The 16,379-nt window shown below is 43.5% G+C and overlaps 3 protein-coding genes across 3 annotated transcripts; all 3 read right to left on the bottom strand.

The window, feature by feature from the left end:
- LOC8076358 (pumilio homolog 1) lies at positions 271-2,253 on the bottom strand (the record flags this gene model as incomplete). Its single annotated transcript, XM_002450003.2, has 7 exons — positions 271-446; positions 585-759; positions 863-1,174; positions 1,303-1,515; positions 1,655-1,762; positions 1,920-2,061; positions 2,156-2,253. Coding segments are annotated over 7 exons (1,083 nt in total), but the record flags the coding sequence as incomplete, so codon positions are not given.
- On the bottom strand, positions 10,457-11,008 carry LOC8076357 (RING-H2 finger protein ATL39). Its single transcript, XM_002450002.1, has one exon. It carries the CDS (start codon positions 11,006-11,008, stop codon positions 10,457-10,459), a length of 552 nt encoding a protein of 183 aa, XP_002450047.1.
- On the bottom strand, positions 13,906-16,056 carry LOC8086022. The gene is made up of 2 exons (XM_002450000.2): positions 15,275-16,056; positions 13,906-14,714 (listed from the first exon to the last, which is right to left on the bottom strand). Exons 1-2 carry the CDS (start codon positions 16,054-16,056, stop codon positions 14,153-14,155), a joined length of 1,344 nt encoding a protein of 447 aa, XP_002450045.2. The 3' UTR covers positions 13,906-14,152.

Here is a 16,379-nt window from a genome sequence, read left to right as displayed (position 1 = left end):
GGGCGTAGTTAGACTATTATTTCCTCAAAAACGTAGTTAGACTATTAGAGAAGTTTGACTTAGACAAAGCTAAAACAATCTATAATTAGAAACACATGGAGTATACAGTAAGATTAAGGCCTTGTTTATATGCCAAAAGTTTTTGAAATTTTGATACTGTAGCATTTTCGTTTGTATTTGACAAATATTGTCCAACTATGGATCAACTAGGATCAAAAGATTTGTTCCGCAAATTACAGACAATCTATGCAATTAGTTATTTTTATCTATATTTAATGCTTCATACATATGTCTAAAGATTTTGATGTGACGAGAAATCTTGTAAACTTTTAGAATTTTGAAAGCATAACAAGGCCTAAGAGGCCATGGGCGCAGAAGGCTGACAGGAGAGGTAGGTGCTATCCATCCTCCTCATTCATTGTTCACCAGATGCACAGGGCTCCCCTCTGCAAGTACAACAACAAAATCAACATTAGAAGAAGCCAAGACAGGTCAATGTTGCTCGTTGCCAGCGAAGAGGCGGGATCCTGGTCACCAGCATTCGGCAATAGGGGACATTAGCAAGGCATGTATATAGCACATACCATTTGCACTGAGGAACTTCTCGATGGCGGCGATGAAGTGCCTGCCATGTGGGTATCGCTTCAGGCTGTCTGCATTTTTCCTGGCCACGTCCAACAACAGACCCACCTGCTGCTCCTCCGCCGTCACCACCATCTTCTGGATGACAAAGTTCGCGTATGGATTGATCATCATGTCCTGCACACAAACACACATATATATATATATATATTTTCAATCATGTTCTATGTATTTTCGATATAATAACTAGTAGGAAAAAAATCTGCCACAGGTAACCAACCACGAGATGTTCGACGTGCTGGCTGCCGGCATTGCCGAGGATCTCATTTATGATGAGCTGCCTGTCCTCCTGGCTCCCGAATACTAGGCACTTCTCCAACACATTCGACGCGAACTTGTGATAACACAAGCTCACCACGCGCCTGTCAAATTTCCTCACTATCATGGATCGCTGCGTCTGGCCTCCATGCTCGAGCAAGTGCTGCACCACATAGTTTCCAAACGGGTCTGCTGACAGCTTGTTAGCAAACTCAATAATCTCTGCTGTCAGCGTGTGGCACACCTCGGCGTTGTCACAATGGGCCAACACTTTCTGGGAACAGCAAGCAGTTGGGAAAAGGAACTGAATCAGCTCAGATGATGATAAGTTGAGTTGAATTAGAGGCATGATGGCACACACATCATTGAATGAAAACACAAATAATCTATGAGCAACTATACCTGAATCACACGGCTTCCATAGGGATGCATGGATAGTGCCTTTGCCCATCCACAGAAGCTTCGGAAGATGAACTGGATATGCTTCGGTGGCAGGCACTCTACACATTTCTGAATAACATGGCTCGCGAACTGGTCGCGAACACATTTGAGCACTTTGTGTTTGAGCTCTTTCACTATCACAATCTTCTGATTGTGCTCCCCTACATCCAAAGCCTGAAACGAAGACAACAAGCACAGGTCATAAAAAACATGATTGCAGCCTTGCCAGTTACAGATAAATACTGTATATGTACATGTACATGGCTGTATAGTAAAAATCATTTCTGAAATTATATAATATTCGCTAGCTCACCTTCTGGATGACACGGCAACCGTACATATCATGGCTTAGCGGAAGCACATGGCCCATCAGACGACTGATGAGCTCACGTTTGCAGGACTGTGGTCCATGCTCTAGAATCTGAAGGTGAAACAAAGATAATGAGTTAGTTATTTAATTTCTATAGGAGTTCATGCTCAACTTATGTCCTTGCGCATGTGCTACGGAAATTCTTCTAAAAAGAAACAATGCCAGCATACATATATAATATATTGGATCAAGTTGGAGAAACCTAAACCTTCTGGACTGCATGATTTCCAAACACATCAGCAGCAAGCGTGCGGACACAAGGCATGATTTCCTCATAAACCATAACGATCTCTTGAGGAGTTGCCACCTGGATCGCCTGCTGTACAAAGCGGCTCCCATTGGCATCAGCACTGCATGCAAAAGTTGATTAAAGATAGGAATTGAAGGTAAATCATATATAGAGCAATATTGGCAGGCTGAAACTAATTAAATATTTATGCGCACCAGGAAGCTGCTACTTGGCCCTTGATGTGCATGAGCCTCAAGGAAGGCTTCGTCACCGGAGCCACCGTTTGCTCCTGGTGAATAGAAGGGATCGTATTGTTCAACAGCCGTAGTACTAGTATCTGCCTCCACTAGATTGTCCCCATAATTTGACACCTGAGAATCATGAGCACGCTGGGTGTTCTGCTCCTGGACAACCTGCTGGGGGAGGCTCCTACAAGTTGTCATGTAAGGGACATTGCAAGCACGAAAATATGCCACATGGACCCCAATCAAATGTTCATATATTTTCATGGCATCTTCGCTCAACGGTGTTGCTTCTTCATGGTTTTCCTCAGCATTCCCTAGAGCACCAAAATTCTTGCCACCATAGACAGAAGCAGGAGCAGCAATAGCCACAGGATTTTCAATAGTTCGCTTCACATTGTTATCCTGCGCACACATTCCTTGTGAAGAAGAGGAATGGATGCCTCCAGGAAAGAATGTTGGTAGTTGTCTCCTGGCCTGAATATGGAGGCACGGTTGCAGTGTTGTAATCGCCTTTGAATCAACCTGACGAGGAAATTGACAACATTGGTTCAGATGCACAGATGTAGTGAGAAATTGAATCTTGATGCCCAGAACAAGTTCCAGCACAATGACTCATATCCAGTACAGAATCAAAGAAATATAAGAATCTCCTATAGTACATGAACAGTTCCCAGAATAAAAAAGAATAAATCCCAGCCTCTTATTACCATAATAGAATTAAATCTCTAAAAGAAAAATAATAGGTATAAGGTAACTTATTGTCCGAAAAACTATATTTTCAAGGGACAATATCATTATTCGTAAGCACAAAGTGTTTTTAGATTAAATACCTGCATGTAAACACTCCATATAAACCACCAAGGTAACCTATTAAGCAACCTTAGAAAAATGACTTGTGATGAATCCACATTGGATTGTGCAAATAGATAACCCCGCTCTCCCCACCGTTCAACCCCCACCCTATCAGCATAGATTAGATCTTAAATACTAAGATCAAAGAGACTTGTGGTCCATAGGATCTATAGATCTTAGATCGATGTGGCCAGTTCCCGCAAAAGAAAATAGATCGATGTGGCTAGTATGATAGGTACCACATCCTCCAATTTGCTAGATCCAAGATACCCATGGTAGGAAAACATTAAATTTTATACTAATCCCGAATCATAAACCAGTCTTGCTTATGTGATTGGATTGCCTCGCCTACTACTTGGTTAGATATAGAATCCCCATGGCAAGGAAAACTATATGGGTACTTCAAACTCAGATCTAAGACCAGAATGGTATATTTTGAGCTACACCAGGCCTCAATCTTAGATCTTTGATCACCAATAGGATCTTAGAAAAACTATTTGTTACCAACAAGAAAAAAAATCACAGGTCAACACTCTTATAGAATGAAATTTAAAATCCTCATCTTCCAAGGCCCAACTTGGAGAAGTTGGTGTAACATATAGTGATTTACCTTTCGGTGGCCTTAAAGGCGCCATGGTGTTAAGCAAAATAAAAGAAGACCCTGTAATGATAGTACAAACTATAGATCTGGTGGGGGAGGTGCTAGTAGGGCAACGAGGAATATTTGCGGAGTATGTGTGTTGTGGCGGCGGAATTGGGGAGATGTGATCGAGGAATGGGTACGGGCAACTTTATATAGAAAAGCCCTAGTTATGACGGTGCATCGTAGCAGGCCGAGCTTATTCATAATGCTTGGCTTGGGCCAAAGTTTATTCTAGTTGGGCCTACCATATAATGAAGCAATGTAAACCCAAAACAAAATTTTCCTTTGAAACTAACCAGGTCATATATTGTAGAATCATTGTGTTGATGGTTCAAGGGACATTAGAAAAATTGGGATAATGAGCCAAAGCACATACATCAATCGATGCCCCTCCTCTTCTTTTGGATAATCATCCTCAGCACCCTACAACGTTGACCTCTAGTGATGTGGTCATTCAACCAAGGTTGCCACATTTACTCTGACTCCTTCCCCCCCCCCCCCAAAATTTCTAGTTTGGGAAGAATCCTTTACCATGGTAGGAAGGAGAATAGTCAACATTGGACTTGGTCAAGTGCCACCATGCAATCCTTTACTTGCTATGATTTTCCAAATTTATCGCATGTTTGGTATCGAGCAAAAAGCTTGCTTTTCTAGGCAATCTATTTAGCTCATCAATTATTTCTTTGTCCACTAGTATTAGCCAAGTAGGCACTCATATGCTAGTATTTTTTTCGTAATTAAAGTCTATGAGTCGAAGGTGGTGGCCACAATGAGTTCGTCACTAGGATTGTAGTACTTGTGCCTTAAATGATGGTCTAAGATGTTATGGTTAAACTTCTTCGCATGGGACTGACAAAATACTACAGATGACAAAAATGAACTCTTTGGCACCTGAACATAGTCAACATCATGTGGTGCTAGTGGAGTTGTCGACCACCAAACAAGTTGGACCGTGGCCCCCTATTTTCTAAAAGCTTGGCACTACAATTATTACCAACAAAAGGTGTCCTCACCATTTAGTTTACATGAGTGAGAATGATAAAGAATGTGATGTGGTTCTTTAAAGTAGACATTGGGTGGAGGATTCAATTGAGCTCCTCCTAACGTGATCTAGTGATCAACAACTAAGTTGTCATCCTTATCTCTAGAGTTGAGAAAAACTCCACCAGCATGGAGGTACTACCATATGAGTAACTTGGTATGGTGTTAGAGCAGAAAAAAAGCATCCATTAGGAAACAAAATAGTTACATTAAAGCATGCTTTGCTATGCTATGGAAGCATAAGTTAATCTTTTTGCGAGTTAAGTTGAGTAGCGGTCCCAAAAATACCCAACATACCCTTATATATTTTTCAAGGCTACACTAAAGCTTTGCTTTGCTTTGGTATGGAAGAATGAGGCCACTAGCATTGGTGATTCCTTTGTTAGCTCCCTCCTCATCCACATCAGCAAGGAAGGCTCCATCTTCCATGTAAGATCGATCGATCTTGATTTACCACGAATGGAAAATCTATTTGTTTCGCATGTGTTGTTAATCATGTCATATTCATTTCTTCCTATAGAACGAGGAGAAGCTCCGTGAGGTGCTCGAGTTGTGCAACATGTTTTTAATCATGACCTCACATCATGAAGCACAAAGAAGGACACAAAGGCATCCTGCATCTTGTTCAGCTAGTGGAAGAAACAATCGTCATAAAAATGTTGTTGGACTGGTGGTACCGGTCGATGTGTAATGATGTCGTTGTTGCGCCTTTTTTGGAATTGAGTTCCACATGCGGGTGATATTCTTTTAGATAAAGGATCATAATCCAGTCTTTATATCCAAAGGGATACATGTGACCGAACAATTACAAGAGCACTTAGACTCTAACCCTCGCCATCGAGGAAAATAAAATCAATAGGTTGAAAATCATACGGTAAGGAAAGAAATCTAGAAAGACGACCAAGTATCATACTTCTCATGTGCCCTTGCTTCAAACTTGATCCATCCTTTCTCAACAACAATCTTCCACCACTTCATCTACTTAGAGATTCATGATGTTAGACTTGTCCTCAACACAAATAAGAGCAAGATGCTAACTCCTAAGGAGCAGACTATCGACTCCCAAGGCAATGCAAGCTCTCCAAGACGACACCTTCAATAAGGATACGATGCAAAGCACACCATCATTGCCTATGTAGAGCCCTAGGCAAAGTTTCTTCTGGAGAGGTAGGGGAACACATCTCGATGACACTTCAAAGGAAGCAACCGGCACCAGGGATGTCGTTGTCATCGACTCCGATTGTAACTGGGCATTGCTTTCACCTCACACATACTCACCACATTAGAGAGAGAGACGAAGGTGCACAATGTCAAAGTGTTATGCACTACCTCACCAACCGTTGTTGGGTGGCCACCATATCGTGTTGTCGATGAGGCCTCCACCATCTGCTCGAAGCTCGGGCAGATCTAACCTGTGTGAGTTTGATCCAGCCACCCCACCGCTTGTTGCTGATCGTCACCGGCATCATCGCCATTGGCGCTGTAGCTGGTCGCTGCCGCAAGACCTAACTCCATGTGCCACCACCAGGCAGATGACCATAAACAGTCTTTCAGATCCACCATATAAGGCCCTGGCACCACCCTCCTAGCCTCACCCAGACCTCCGGGGGTGAGCTAGCGTACAAGGAGGTTGTTGGGAGGGGAGAGAAGTCGAGACGGTATACCTTTTTAGGTAAGGAGGACTACAACCGACTCTAGCTACAAAGTCTTCGTTTACAAAAACCATGCATGTTCTAGATGTGGTATGTTCATCATACATCTTCGATCTAGAAGTGGTATGTTCAACTATCTCAGGAAGAAATCACTTTTGCCCTATGGAAATAGTGATTATAGTTGTGTCTCCCCTTCAGGCCAGTTGTTACCATACACCGCACTATTGCCCTATCATCTACTCTCTACCTCATTGACCCTGCCCCACCTAACCATGCCTTCATGGAGTTCCAGTCGGCCATGGTCTTTTGGGGTGGCGTTGGGGGAGGGGTCGAGCAACTGATAAACCCTTAATAACTTAATGGCTAATCTTCATCTTCTCCTGCAATCTACTCAATTTATGTCGTCATGCTGCGCTTAACATACACGGTCGTGCATATAATTTTCTTGAAGCAACATATACGACGAAAAAATTGAACAAGAGATGGCAGGCAAGTAGGTGTGCAAACTGACCAGCTGTCAGGTAAAGAGAAAAAGAAAAGAACCAATTTCAATCTGAGCAAAAGAGAAAACGTTACTCAATAAGGCATATCATCATTAGCAAAGCTGTCTAGCATAAAAACTTATACTATGATGCCATTAATACATTAGCAGATAATCAAGCAGTGGGAAGTACTAAATGACAATATATACAATCAACAAGGAAAGTAATTAATAAGTAAGAACTAGCGCTAGCAGTAAATAAATGAAATCAAAGCAGCGGGACACACTTACACATAGGAATAGATCTGGCAAACAATTAAATCAAAGATGATGATAAATATAATAGCTAGTAGCATTACAGCAGTATATATACATACAAAGGAAAGGAATTAATTAAAAATGAAGGAGGATACCTCCAGCGGCTTTGGCTGCAGCTGGCGATCCGCAGAGAACAACTCATGGAGCTGGAGGTGGAGGCTGCCACTGTTGCGGCCTGTCTCCTCTGGGAACAGACAGTAAGAAGGAGCTTCTGCCATTTCGCCTACAGCCGATTGCTCGTGCATAACCTCCTTGTGCTTGTTATCACGTCCAGCACCGGTGGTGCCCCTCCTTGACGAACTTCCTTGCCATGGATCCATGGATCACTTCCCTATATATATTTCTGAAATTGCTATAATAAGAAAATCATGCAGATCTGTTTAATAAACGTAGACACTGGAGATCTGGAGCACAGAAATTGAAACAACAGAAGGAGCACAAACTTCTCAGAACTGGAAACAGAGCTGAAATTCTTGACAGAAAAAGAAGAACCGGAACACAGTTGAAAATAGATAGCGTAGCCGTACAGGTACAGTGACTGCCATGAATCACAAATAAGCGCATATACATATAAATACACACATATCGAATATATAGATTAACATGATTTGGAGGCAACTCACCTCTCGATCTGCTCGAGACTAAGAAAAAACCTGCTAGATCGGAATTTGAGAAGTGAATAGCTAGAATATATAGAATGAGCTCTAGCTATCCTGGGTACTGCTGATTTATTCTACTACTGGTTAATAAAGTTAGAGTAAAGTTTGTGGCCAGTCGTCGAATTTATGGAGTTGTGTTATCTTGGTCCTAGAACTCAGAAATTATGTCATTTTAGTCCTTGAACTTTTTTGGGGTCTTATATATACATCGAAACGAGTTTGGATTCGAGGACCGGTCCTGAAGTTTACACTTTGTACTATAGAAAAAAAATAATAATAACGATAATTAAAGCAGTACTATATGACATATAATCTGGTAGTTGCGGCTTGGATTTCATCATCAAAAATGAAATGTCCAGCAAGATGCACACCATGCGTGACAGATCAGTTATTAGTGAGACCCTTGCATGGCTGCAGGTTTTCGTGAGGATGTGGTATGGCCACTGCAGAGACAACTTTCGAGGCGGACAGAGCCATAGCAAGAGTAGGCTACAAGATCTTGGCCGAAATTCACTTATTCCAGTGCTTCCCGACTTGCAGATATATTGTGTATTACGGTTAAATATTTCATTTTTATATGCGAGTTTTAAAGAACCCGAATCCAAATCTGTTGAAACCAAATTTTTTGTGCAACATGAGTGTCAACAAATTGATTTCTAGTTACTGATACCCTTGTCAATTTTTTTATCTATGATTATTACTAGTGGGTCCCACCACTGGTGTTCTTTTTTGTCATATTTTTCTGTGACTTTGCAAAGGTTTCAAAAATATCTAAAATCTATCAATAATAAATAAAATATTAAGACAAAATCTAAAATGGTCATGCTATTAAAAATATTTTACTATGATTATTAGTTGCTCTACTTCTACTAGAAATGAAACTTACAAACTACGCACATTATTAAATAATGTGTGTACCCTTGTAAAGTATCATGGTAGATGATTTTTTAAAGATTACCTATATCTATATCTATATCTATATCTATATCTATATCTATATCTGTATCTATATCTGTATCTGTATCTGTATCTGTATCTGTATCTGTATCTGTATCTGTATCTATATCTATATCTATATCTATATCTATATCTATATTAATTGTATCGGTATCTGTATCTATTTTTATTGTATCGGTATCTATATCTATATCGGTATCTGTAATTATATCTATATCAGTATCAATATCTCAGTATCAGTATTTATATCTATATTTATATGTATATGTATATCTATATTTATATCTATATCTATAATATAAAGAATATTATTTTTTACGTTCATCTGTCACCCTCGTTCCCCACCTGGTTCCTGCTATCGGTGAGCTTTGCTCTGTGTGCCTCCTAGAGTCGGCAATTAGGATGCAAACGGGTTGATGTACAAACTGATATTGTTGATATCATTTTTATTTTTATATTTTTTTTCTTGGATTTGGAGTCAAACACGGATATAACGGATACAACAACAAATACCGATTGTCCGGGATACGAATATGATAGTAGATTATGGGCCTGTTTGGTACAGCTCACAACAGCTTCATGAGTTGTTGTGAGCTGTTTTTTTTGCCAAACACTTATTTCCAAAACAGCTTCATGGATAAAGCTGTTTTTCCCCTCCTCTCACAAATACATAAGTTGGATGAAGCTAGAAAAAAATAGCTTATTGCAGCTTCTCCCTCATTTCTCTCTCTCAACTATATATGAAGTAGTTGGTGAAGCTATTTTGCCAAACACTTTTTCCAAAACAGCTCAGCTTCATCTAGAAAGTCACTCATGAAGCTATTTTCTAAAAAAAACAGCTTTACTAGTGAAAGCTGTGCCAAACAAGCCCTAAATGTGTAGAAGCAAATTATAAATAGTTCACATATATAAGTCGCATTGTAATGTTTTCAACATAACTTATGCATACCTAAGCCAATATCTTTCGAGTACATACAAAAATAACAAATAACAAAAAAGAAAATGTGCTAGGAAATAAAAAAAATAGAACTGACCAAGCAGGCAAGCACACTCGGCTGTTATATGCTTCATGAGCTTCGGCCAACAAATCCTGCTAGTCGTGATAATATTAGTATATTAACACATTTATTTATATATTAAAATTTCAATTCAATGTAAATATATAAATTTGATATATAAATCTAAAAATCTAGATTTAGATATATATCCTTTTTGGATATTATTTGGATACATTTGAATAAAATATACAAAATCCTATTGATGAGATTGTATTTGTAATCATCATATGTGTAAAGCATTCAATTTCGTATTAGATATCCGAGAAGTTATACTGACATCCGACAATAATAGCAGAGAAGTCATCCAAAAACGTTATCCAGACGTCCAATAAAATATCTGTATCAGCATTTCAGTCCCTTCAGACAGACGGATGATCGGATAATATTTGTACCGTTTGCATACGTAGTCGGCGAAGTGACGAAGCAAGAGGAGGAAGATGATGAGGACATCATTCCTTTGGATACACATGCCACTCCTCTTATCACAGAAAAAATTAGGTACAAACCCCTACACCGTGTCTTCATACCGACCCACCTTGGATGGAAACCACGTATCCCATGAAAGCGCAGTCAGTCAATCTAGGCGGCGCGGTTGCTCATCGATTGCTCACTAGGCGGCGGCATCGTCGGCGGCGGCGGGAGGAGCAAGCGGTGCACGGCAGAGCGGGCAGGTATCGTGCGCGCGCAGCCACTCGCCGACGCAGGCGGCGTGGAAGTAGTGCATGCACACCGGCAGCACCCTGAGGGCGTCACCGTCGGCCAGCCCGGCCAGGCACACCGCGCACGTCGCCTCCGCCGGCCACCCATCCGCCCTCAGGTACGTGCACACCAGCGGACCCATCGCGCGCACCATCTCCACGGCCACTACTGCCGCCGGCGCCGGCGGCTGCTGCCGGCGTGGCGCTACTACGCCGCCACCGTCGCCGTCGACTCCCGTTGGCCGCCGTCGTCCACGACGATCGCCGCCGGCGTCGGCCTCCTGCTGCGCGTCGTCCTTCATCGAGCGCAGCCAGCAGAAATGGAGCAGCTTGGCCAGCAGGGCGATGGCGGCCAGGCTGAAGACGACGGCGCCGACCACCTTCAAGTACGGCGGGATGTGGTGCGACGGCCTGTTGGAGTAGGGGTTGCCGTACTGGTACGCGCCAGTGTTGGTCGTCGCCATGGATATGCCGGACTCGGAAGTGACGACGAAACTGAAATCCTGCACCTGCTGACGAGTTATGGAATCAGGGGCAGCCAATATCGATCATCATGTTTCTTTGTTTATATAGGGAAATGGGAGCTAGCTAATTAACAGCTAAACGACGACACCGTCGAGGCTTGGTGCTCAAGCGAGAGTACCTGGATCTTTCATAAAAAAAGAAAAAAAAAAAAAGAGTGCCTGGATCTCTCCGATTTTTAGACTCCCACGATGGTGCCAGGCGGAGCAATCTTGGTGATCACTAATTAACTGCACACATTTTTACTCTGGACAAATATATGCTGGAAACCACCGTGCAAGCACGGAAACCATATATTTGTAGAAATGTGTCTTATTGTAGTTCAAATAATTTTGAAATTTGATATATATCCATAGTGCATACAAATACGTGCTTATGTGCAAATGTTGGGATTCAAACTCAAATTAGAAAAACTTATGCAAACAACGACAAGTTTTTTATGTTTTAGATGCATGTTGTTGACTTTTAGTGCATATCGACCTCAAATTTGTCATTTTCGTATGAATTTTTAGAAAGATAGTTTTCATCTGTTTTGATAGATTCAAATTTTGTAACAACCAGAAGATAGTATGTGGTTTGCACCACGTATTTTTGCCTTTTTATTACTAGCTCAGCACAGAAAGAATGGAAGTCTCATGGAGCAGGTCAAACAATCCTTAATTAAAAAACACATACAAGAACTACTACCGATTATATGTTGCATAACAAGTATCACAAAGTTAAAAAAGAAAAACATTTTCATATAGTATAAACACATATTTGGAAGTATAAATATTGACAACATATATTTTTTATAAATATAATTAATAGTTTTACTGACTCCTCGAAAAAAAATGAGATTTATGTTTTTGAATGGAGGGAGTACCCTGGTTCATTATTAGGGTTACCATCTATTTTATTCTGCCTTGTTTTTTTTTTTTTGAAACGAAATGAAAACAGTACCATTACAATGTGTATGCGTACGGATGTATATGATGTGGAGTCCTGGTTTTGTCGTCGTAGATCAGAGAATTTTCCATTTGAAGTTTAATAATTCCTTTTATTTGTCTTTTCCACAACTGGGTTTCCCTCTATTTGCTTTGACAAACAATGAATTTAACATGTCCTTAGCGGTGATGATTAACTGCTGATTTCAATGAGACAATGTCCTTTTAACATGTCCTTATTAGTGGTAATAATTGTTTAACACGTCTTCTTTGCTTAAGGGGGAACAGCCTGGATCTCTCCCATCGATTGTACCGGTACAATCTTAGTTGTAAGAATATATAATTTACTGCTGAATATTATATTTGCTTATTAGGTTGTGTCCCGTACGTGTTGCTCTTGCAATTGCTGTACTCCTACCTTGTTCCATTTTTTAGCCAGGATTACCATCCATGCTATTCCGTACGTATGACTTTTCATTATTGTACTAGAGAAGATTAAGATAGATATGTACGTGTAGAAATGTTGGTAGAAGGGTCAAGCCTGAACGAACTTGGTTGGTTTGTGATGATTTCAATGATCGTGATATGGAAACAGGAAATAAGCAGGTAAATTGTTGGAATTTGGTCAAATGTTGGAACAATAAACTAAACATTATATGAAGACTTTTTTATTGTTGGGCTCCTCATATACAACAGAGTTGACAAAGAAAAGGATGTCGATATCACTATACAATTTAACAATTCAGATAGTGCCGCTGAGATCACTCGCAGTGACTAGAGGAACGTGAGATGACTTCCTTTACTCTTGATGAGTCTAGAGGAACTTCGACATATCCCACATTTATCTGAATCTAAAAAAACATTTCGATAAATGCTACTATGGTGATGTTACCAAGCTTTTGCAATATGTTTATGAGGTTCTTTTCCACGTCTCATCTTTAACAGTGTCACATACCATTGATGGTGACTTATCTATTTTACAGTATGCAAATTATACGTTTCTACTACTATACCATGATCTAAAGCAAGGTCATGACATAAAATTAGTATTTGTCCATTTTAGCGAGTATCAAGTCTACAAATAAGCATTCATAAGACCGAGTTATTCTGCTTTAGTGACACACATATTGAGATGGAACATTGTACTGTGGTTTTTGGATGAAAATTAGGTGTTTGTATTCATTATAGAAAATTTGTAAATACCCATTGGAAATGGTGGAGTGTTTTGAAAAGTGACTATAGATGGAGAGGCTAGCATCTCTAAGTAGGGATTGTGTAACATTTATAAATTGAGGATTTAGTAGCCTTATAATATGCTTTAGTAACATTTATTGTCTAATGTCCTATGAAGGTTAATACAAGTTCAATGGAAATCCAGGACTCTCGCCTTATAAAAGTTAAATAGGATTTTATTGGTTTTAGGAATTAAAATACTCTCGATGATATGGTGCGTCATAAATTCATCTGTCAAATGTGCTTGAATGAGTTGATGATGCATCAACACATTCTAGTCCACAAATAAAACAAAAATATGAGCAATGACAAGACCATGAACTAACGCGTTCCTGAAACCAAACACCCTGTCTGTTCCTCCAAATTTTTCTTGGCGTAGGGGATGTCATTGGTTGTATGTTAGTGTCATAAGAGCGTTAAGTTATGACACATTGCTAACATTTGAAATAGAATAAGAGCAAAATTCAATTTTTTGGAATTTAAATCTAAACGCGTAATTATTCTCAACAAATTCACTTTGTATTATTTAGCACAACTTCATGAGGGTGTCCCTAATATAAACAAATGTGTATGGAAACTGAAGGCACCTTTAAATATCTAGATTTTTCTACGGTACTAACAAAGTATAATCTTGCTAAGTTTTCATGATTTAGCAAAAACATACTATTATAAATCAAGAACATCCAAAATTAATTTGAGATCAATCAAGAGAAATAAAAATATTTCCACCTAATTTTAAAATCTTTCTGTGCTATATCCAAAAATGGAAGAAATCCCCGCCATGCTCTGCTTCCAAGCATGCAAACGAAGCAGAGCAAGCAGCACTCTGCTTCGCCTCCCTCCTCCTCCTCCCGTTGCTCTGTTTCTCGCTACGCTTCCAGCCGCAGCCTACGCCATTGTTGCTCCGAGGAAATGGTCCGGGAGCTGCTACGATCTGACGAGGATCTCCTCGAGCGAGACGGAGAGCTCGAGGTGGTGGCGCACGGACGCCGAGCTAGGTGTCGGCGTGGGCGACGGCGTGGTCTCGGCGCGGCACATCGGGCAGCTGGTGCTGCCGCGGAGCCAGGTGTCGATGCACTCGGCGTGGAAGTAGTGCATGCACTCGGGGAGCACCCGCACGGCCTCGCCGTCGTCGAAGTCGGCCAGGCACACCGGGCACGTCGTCTCCTTCCAGGCCTCCTCCTTGCGGTACCGGCACACCACCGCCGCGGCGACGAGGTGCGTGCGCGACGTCGCGCTCACCTCCACGCTGACGTCGTCGTCGTTGCCGTCCTGCTGGCGCCGCCGCGCGTCGGTTGACGTGGTCGTGGTGACCACGCCGACGACGTGCCGCTGGTGGTGCTGCTGCCTGCGTCGGCGCCGGTCGCGGTCGGCGGCGGCGGCGCCGCCGTGGCAGCAGTTGACGAGGACGCATTGGTGCAGCAGCAGCACCACGGCCACGCACAGCGCGCTCACCAGCGCGATGAACGCCGGCGACTTGTACGCGTTGCTGCTCGTCAGCCACGACAGCGACATGGTGTGTCGGCGGCGGTGGCGGTGGATCTAAGCTACTAGAGGTAGAGGCCCCGCGGCGGCATGGCGTTATGGTCGGTAGATTTGAGAGGCCGGGATCGCAAGCGGCCAAGCCTCGGCGGCGATGGTTACGAGGAGATCTCTCAGCTCTTGTTGTCTTGCCGTCGGATGCCATTGATGGGAACGTTCTTGTGCCTTCCTGTCTCCTTGTGCTTGGAACTCAACAGCTCGGTCTCCTGCAAAATCTTCGATGCTTCCATCATCTTCTCCTGTCACAGTTTCTCATTTGTGGCCAAGATACTTAAAAGATCCATCGACTAATCACACGTACGACTACATAATTAGTACCAAGCTAGCTAATACTACTGCTACAGTAACCCAGTAACAACTGTCACGACGACTAATTGCAGCACTAATCACTTTTATTCAGTGAGACATAAGTGCACGTCTCACGTAGTAACGGAGCATGCATGCATGCATGCATGGTGCATGTGGAGACGACCCGAGAGCCGGCCATGCATGGCCACGGACGCGCGCTAGAGGTGGCCGGCGACGACGCTGTCAGGCTTGGGGCAGAAGACGACCTTGATCTCGCCGGGGTCGACGCAGTCCTGCGGCGAGACCTCGACGTCCGTGGCGTTGGTCCTCGTATCGGGGCACAGGTGCTTGAACAGCGCCGCCTCGGACGCGCCGGCGCCGCACCCTCCTCCAGGCGCGCGGGCGCGCGGTGGGCACTCGGCGGCGAGGTCCACGGCGCATCCCAGCGTGGGGCACCGCCGCCCGCGCCGGGCACCCTCCGGCGGCGGCGGCGGCAGCCCGTGCGGCGTCACTACGACGGCCACGTTGAAGCCGTCCACCAGGCTCACGCTGTACGCCGCGGCGCCGCCCGGCCCGCCCACGCTCACCTGCGCCACCGTCACCGGCGGCGCGTCGCCCGTCGCGCACCGGAACGGGACCAGCGGGCCGTCGTCGCCGTACGCGTCTTCCTCGTCGTCCCCGGTGCACCCCGTTCGCGCCACCACGCGGCCTGACCACGCCCCCGGCGGGAACGCCAGTGTCGCCAGGCCGTCGCCGTTGCCGTCCAGACGTCCCGCCGGCTCGCCGTCGGCGTCGGTCGGGATCGAGGGCACTCCTGAGTTGGCGGTCACCAGCGGCCAGACTGGGTACGGGCACAGGTTGTGGAGGGTCAGGTTGGTGGTGGTGGATGCTCCCGGCGACGGCTGACGGGAAGCAGCAGCAGCGGCGACGGTGGCGAGAGCCAAGGTCATCGTCAGAGCTCGTAGCGTCGTCCAGGACGACGACGATGGCATGATGGCCATGGCTGCTGGGGGAGATCGATGGAACTGTTGGAGAGTGACGGCAGGTATAAAAGAGGGAGGAGGTGGATCGGGAATGGTGGTGGTTAAGTCGCAGTAAACGCATGCATTTGCTTCTCATCGGCACGCATGGCGCCGCCATGCAACTTTCATCACTCATGCATGCACTTCACTTTGCATTGGCAAGAGTTGCTTGTGCCAACGACATGACACCAGGCCCACTCGTCATGGTCTCGGGGACACAATGGCATTGTCACATCATTAGGGTTTATTTGAGTGAGTAGCAATAGTATCCTAACCTCTTCAAAAATTGAACCTTCTAGAAA

Source organism: Sorghum bicolor, chromosome 5 (genome assembly GCF_000003195.3).
Source record: "Sorghum bicolor cultivar BTx623 chromosome 5, Sorghum_bicolor_NCBIv3, whole genome shotgun sequence".
NCBI classification, from domain to species: Eukaryota; Viridiplantae; Streptophyta; class Magnoliopsida; order Poales; family Poaceae; genus Sorghum; species Sorghum bicolor.
Note: the sequence above shows the minus strand (reverse complement) of the source record. Positions and strands in the feature narration are given on the sequence as shown.